At 45.5% G+C, this 6,351-nt stretch overlaps 1 protein-coding gene across 3 annotated transcripts in view; it reads left to right on the forward strand.

The window, feature by feature from the left end:
• The window catches only part of ptprr (protein tyrosine phosphatase receptor type R), a 39,239-nt gene that overhangs the window by 16,972 nt on the left and 15,916 nt on the right, over positions 1-6,351 (forward strand). Inside the window, exons 3-5 of one of the 3 annotated variants that reach the window (XM_027007503.2) lie at positions 2,927-3,040; positions 4,407-4,556; positions 5,787-5,894. In XM_027007503.2, coding sequence (XP_026863304.2) covers positions 2,927-3,040; positions 4,407-4,556; positions 5,787-5,894 — 372 coding nt within the window. The remainder of the gene's footprint in view (positions 1-2,926; positions 3,041-4,406; positions 4,557-5,786; positions 5,895-6,351) is intronic. The other 2 variants (XM_027007504.2, XM_027007505.2) reach the window with 2 other exon arrangements.

Raw genomic sequence — 6,351 nt, forward strand, 5'->3', positions numbered from 1 at the left:
GGGAGTTCATTCCACCATCTTGCAGCCAGGACAGGAAATAGTCTTGATGCTTGTCATCCACGAGACCTGAAGCAAGGTATTTCAAGCCGAGCCATACTTGAGGTTCGAAGTACTCAAGGTACGGATCGGGCTTTGGCTATTGACCTCATGTATGAAGGTGCTGGTCAATTTTTGGCTTTGTAGGCAAGCATCAAGGTTTTAAATCTGATGCATGCAGCTACTGGGAGCCAATGAAGGGAGAGCAGCACTGGAGTAATGTGTAAACTTTGGAAGATTAAAGACCAGTCTTGCTGCTTAGAGGAAGACTTCTGCGAGTTGCAGTAGTCTAGCATTGAGATCATAAGAGACTGCACAAACACCTGGGTAGCTCCCTACGAGTGAAAGGGCCGAATCCTTCGTATGTTACAAAGACCGGCTCAGATTAGAAACATGAGTTGAGAATGACAACTGGTTGTCCAAAGTTATGCCCAGGCTACAGGCAGCTTTGGACGGTGATACCAGGGAGTTCTCAAAGGAAACAGTGAGGTAATGGTAAGGGTTGGGAGTACCTGGGATGAACAAATGCTCTGTTTTACTGGTGTTGAGCTTCAAGTGGTGGGCTGTCATCTATGACGCGATGTCAGTCAAGCATGCTGAGATATGTCTGGAGACCTGCGTGTTAGAGGGTGGAAAAGAAATAAATAATTGAGTGTCATCAGCATAGCAGTGGTAGGAAAAAATCATGAGAAGATATTATATCACCAAGAGAACGAGTATACAAAGAGAAGAGAAATGTTTCTTTAGAATGTGCCGGTTTAGAATGTGCTGATTTGGATCATGCAGCTGGTTCTGGATGAGGAAAAGAGACAATTGATATAAAATGCTTGTTTGAGGGCTTTTGAGAGGAAAGAGAGAAGTGATACCGGTCTGTAGTCGGTAACGTTGGAGCCGTCAAGTGGGCCTTCTTAAGGATTGGTACCGCTCTAGCGGTTTTGAATGAAGTTGGCACGTATCCAGAAGATAAGGAGTTGTTGATGATGGCAGAGATGAAAGGAAGCAGATCTTTTAGCGATTTTCTGGAACAGAGTGGCAGGAACAGGATCCAGCAGACATGTAGTCGGATTGCTGGAAGTTAGGGGTGATGGTCTGAGAGGTGGAGGGGGGTGACTGCGATGTCTGATGTTGTAGTGGTGCGGGTGAAGATCAGGTCCAGAACATTGCCCGCTTTGTGAGTCGGAGGAGAGTGGTTGAGGGTGAGGTCGAATACTGTCAACAGTGGAAGGATGCAAGAGGAATGCAGCTTGTGTGATGAAAGGTTGAAGTCACCAAGGAGATGCTAAGTCACCAAGGAGATGAGTGGATTTCCTTAAACGGGGCATTGACTCAGGAGGATTTCGAGCTCATCAATGAAGTGATCTAGGGAACCTGGAGGGCAGTAGATGACAATGATAAGACGTTTGGTGGGGAAAGACAACGCAATGGCATAAAATTCAAAAGAGCAGATAGAACGAGTAGAGAAAGAAATTGGAGCGAAAAGCCACTCAAGACATTAGTAAACCTGTGCCACCACCCCTGCTGAGACGCCTCGGAGAATGGGGAAATGAAAAGGCAGAGGACAGGGCAGAAGACTCGGAGTCGCCGAGTTCTCAGGGGTGATCCGTGTTTCTGTCAGAGCCAGGAAGTGGCGGGATGCTAATGCTGAGATGGATTCAGCCTTCTGGACAGCAGACTGGCAGTTCCAGAGCCCTCCTGCCACCACGATATGGGATTGTGTGAAGCGTTGTGAGTCTGTGAGGTTGCTGAGATTGCGACATCTATGATGATAGTGTTGAGGAGATCTGTGGGATATGTGGACAAGAATTGTGAGACACATTTCAGATGCTTGATTTGTGATGTGAGATTAAAGATTGAGATAATATGAGAAGATACTTGAGTTCATGAAGTCCAGTAGTTGAGCTGTAGATGAACTGATTGAGAGCAAAAACAAAGCTTTTCCAAATGTTGATTACCGTTGCTAATGGATTAGTTTTATAATAATCTGATTTGTTCTAAAAGAATAACTTTTGTTTTAGTAAAAAAGATTTGAAGCTTGTTTTTCCAGCTCTGTCTTCCTATTAGATCTGAATAGGGACTAGGACACAATGGACAGAGTATAGCTGCGTTACTGCTGGGAGACTGTCTCAGGTTGTCCTTGTCTAAAAATGGCTGCAGTTCTCATGTGTGGTTTGTTGTGACTCGGAGCTCATGGAAGTTTTTTATACAGTTTCTCAGAAGAATTTACTGCTGAAACAAGAAGTTTGGTGAAGAAAACAAAAAAACAAGCTAAAAAGATTATTTTCGTTGGGGAGAGTGAAGTCTTTTGTGAGTGTATTTGTGTGTGTGTGAGCGCTGCTGGTGTGAATTGTAAGCGCGACGTCTAGAGGAGAAGCCAGAACTGTGTTGGCTGTTCGTGTAGCAGTGTGGGCGGCTGGTGGGCACTGCTGGAGCTGCTGGCTGACCTCTGACCTCTGCTTCCCTCACCTCTCCGACTCCTCTTCAGCCTCGGAGGAACCTCCCGTACATGAATTTGCCCTTCAGTTTGGTAGAACGCTTCACCAGTAGCCAATCGGCCCAATAAATTATCTGTTTTACTATTTACCAATTTACTTATATAATGAAAAGAAGGTTTTAATATTTTTTTATGTTGACCTGCCTATATTGTGTCTATAAGCAGACTAGCAGGTTTGGTGGCGCTAGGTGGAACTGTCCGTTAACTGCAGAGACACACTGGGGAAATCACGGGTGGACGGCATTTAAAAAATGTTGTTTTTTTTTTTTGTTTCCTGACAGCGCTTAAGCACTAACGCTGCTCTCTCAAAAGCCCACTGACAGGCTCCATTTGTGACATTTGGTGAGAGCAAGGCTGGTTTCCATGGTGACGCATCTCTCCTCTCTCTGTGTCTGTCAGGCTCTCCAGGTAGATGTGGGACAGTTAAATATCACTCTTCTGCAATCGTTCCGGGCAGGTGTGGCAGCAGCTCTGGCTATTTCTCCCAGACGAGTGCATATCAACCGCCTGAACGTGAGACACTGCCACACACGTTCCGCCGCACACAGCAGAATCTGAAACACGTGCCATGGTGTGCAGTGTTTACATTGTCAGCGTTCATCTGAAGCCAGTGATATATTCACTGGAATGTGCCTGGAAACGTTCCTGCTTTCCAGTTCATCATTACTTCCTGCCATTACCATCTGTGGTTCTCTGATTATTATTGACACAGTGTTTAGTTTTTGTTGCTTACTACTGCCCATACACTATGTAGTAGTTCCTTTTTAATGTTAAAAAGATCTTACTGCACCATTAGGACTAGTGAAAACAGATCTTCTGCAACATTAGAGGTTGTGAGATCAGATTTTTGTGTATAATGACATAAAGATCAACAGAAGTAAACTAAGCCATGATATGAGGTTTTGTAAAGGCAGGCATAGTGAACACAGATATGGAGAGACAAATATCTCGCAGGAGAGTGTGCATGGGCGTGTGTCACACGTCTTGCAGGAGAAGGCAGGACTGACACACTACTTTGTGATTTGTTCCTTTTGATGTGTTCTATATAGAGAAACATTTCCTTTGCTCTTGTGTGTTTCATGGCAGGTCACAAAGAAGCACATGTAAACATTTCTCTAAAACAGTAATGACTACAGTAATGACTATCTTAATAAAATTAGTGTAATAGTTTTATTGGCTTTTGCAGGTTTTTTTTGTATTTTCCTATATAGAATCAGTGTTATTGCAGTTAAACTGGTATAAATAACGGAAACATCAGATAATATATCACCTACTTATTGGTTAGATTTATTGAATTATTAATTGAAGATCAATATAGTTGAACTCCCTTTAATCTTGAAACCTCAGTAGGTTTTTGAGATATATCACAGCATGTGTTCTGTTCATTAGCTTTAATTGCACTAAATAAACATATGACCTTTGTGAAGGTCATGATACCCAGCGTGGGGGGTACAGGGTTAGAAAGCGGGTGGGTGTTGAGCATACACCTCCTTATCTCTGACATCTCTGATATCTCTGACATCTCTGACATCTCTGATATCTCTGACATCTCTGATATCTCTGTCAGAGACATCTCTGATATCTCTACTCTTTCTGTGGTAGCTAAATCTTCAGACACATTCTTGGCTTTTTCCAATTTGGACCTTGTATACTTTAGTATTATTTTTCTCTTGTTGATTCTGGAACTTGGTGTTGGTTTAAAAGATGGTTTTATGTTTTGAATTGTTTGTATGTACATGTGTGTGTGAGTACTGTGTTTTTATTATTATTTACTTCAGAATCTAATACTTGTTTAATCAGGTCTCTTTCTTTATTTGATCTGTCCTGGAGGTTGTTGTTGTGTCTGTTGTTTCTCATGTTTGCTCCTGGTGTCTCTCAGGAGCAGACGAATGGCATTGAGCTCTACGTGTCGTCTGAGCAGATCGGAGCGTCCGAGCCAGTGTCTTCGGAGGAAGTGATCCGCTCCTTAAACATCAACACCCTCCATCACAGCCTCGAGCCCTTCGGCATCACGCAGGTCTCCTCTGAGGTCCGTCCGCTTCTGAAGCGCCGCATGACGTCTTCTCTTCCCGCCCCTGCCCCCAGTCCCCACCCCCAGCCCCCAGGCCCCGCCCCCAGGCCCTGCCCCATCTCCCTTGTCCTGTTGGGTTTGATAAAGGTCAGGAGAGGTCAATGAGATCCGCCGCCGTGTGGTACCGTGCAGCGGGGCTCCCCTCCTGAAGTCTTCTGCTCGTGTTAATCAGTCTGTCACATCGAAGTCTTCTCCAGCAGCTAACGTTAATGTTCTCCCACATACATTTTTAATGTGCCAAGGCAAAGCACTCTGTCATGAGCAGGCATGCAAAATCACCTGCGAAGTGGGAATGTGTGCAATTTGAACGGCCCAATTAGTGACCCTTCAGAGAAAAGGAGAGGTTATAACAGCACCCTTCTGAGTAAGGCCCCGTTTAGACAGGACTGCTGTGCCATGGTTGTTGGCAATGAGAAGCTAAGTGTCAATGCTCTGTTAGTTTGGTATGCACTCTGCATTGCTGGTGTTGAAGGGTAGTTTGCTTTAGCATGTACAGGCTTGGATGTTCTGGCTGGTTTAAATCTCTTCAGCAGTGAATTATGTGCTTGAGTAGGTGCCAGGCTCTGCTCAGGCTGGAGCTGTGGAGTGTAGCAGTTCTTGCCTGGGGATTCTTGCAGGCTGCACAGATGTGTGGACCAAGCAGCCCCATGGGGTATCCATGGGGTATCACTTTAGCTTGGAGTAGGATGGACCTGCACCTTCTCGCCAGTCTGCCCTTAATTACGGTGCAGAGGTGGTGTGGATGAGCGAGGGAGAGAGAAAACTCTTCTGGGGTTAATCTCAGGCATGAGAGAGCTTGTGTGTGTGTGTGTGTGTGTGTGTGTGTGTGTGTGTGGGTGGGAGGGAGGCGGCTGGTGGTTACTGTGTCTTTGCTTTAGGGGCAGGTTAAATGGTGTGTGTGGGTGAGTTGTGGGGTGGGCGAGGTTAGGGGAGGGACCTGCTTACTATGTAGTTCAGGGTAGGTTTTCCTCTTTGGTGCCACAGTTGTTAATCCTCAAATCACCTGCAAACAGACACCCGACATACTCCAGTAGCACATGAGTGTGTGACTGGGGGCCAAACTTCACGCAGGCTGAAGTTGTCTTCAGCTAGCTGGACCGTACTGCTGCCGGTGAGCAGGGGTGGGGTGGTTACTGTGGGAACTGTCCATCAGCCTGGTTGTGTAATATCTTTTGTTCTTCCTGACAGAAGAATGTGCTTCATGGCCAGCATGAGGGGGACGTGTGGAACAGAGAGGGATTCTACGTGGTGGTCATCTTCCTCACAATCTTCATCATCATTGTCACGTGTTTAATGGTAGGTCTTGCACACATACATACACTACCGCTGTAACTCAATAGATTCACTCAAAGGATTCACCCTCAAGACTAAGGGTTATGTCAGGTTATACTTCCTTTCAGGACCATGTGCATGTGTATTTGTATTTGTGTGTGTGTATGTCTGTTTGTGTGTGTGTGTATGTCTGTGTGTTTGTGTGGGTGTATTGTGTGTTTGTGCATGTATGTGTGTTTGAGTGTGTGTATGTGTGTGTGTTAGTGTGTGTGTGTGTATTTATGTGTGTGTGGGGGTGTGTGTCTGTGTGTGTGTGTGTGTGTGTGTGTGTGTGTATGTGTGTGTGTGTGTGTGTGTGGAGTGGTGCGGTGCGGTGTGGCCCTCAAGTAGTTGCCTAAGATGTAAAATATCTGCCCACGCATTGCACCTCCACCACTTCCTGCTGTGTGTGTAAGGCCACGTCTGCCTGCGAGGACACTGA

The sequence above is a fragment of the Electrophorus electricus genome, chromosome 7 (assembly GCF_013358815.1).
Source record: "Electrophorus electricus isolate fEleEle1 chromosome 7, fEleEle1.pri, whole genome shotgun sequence".
Lineage (NCBI taxonomy): Eukaryota > Metazoa > Chordata > Actinopteri > Gymnotiformes > Gymnotidae > Electrophorus > Electrophorus electricus.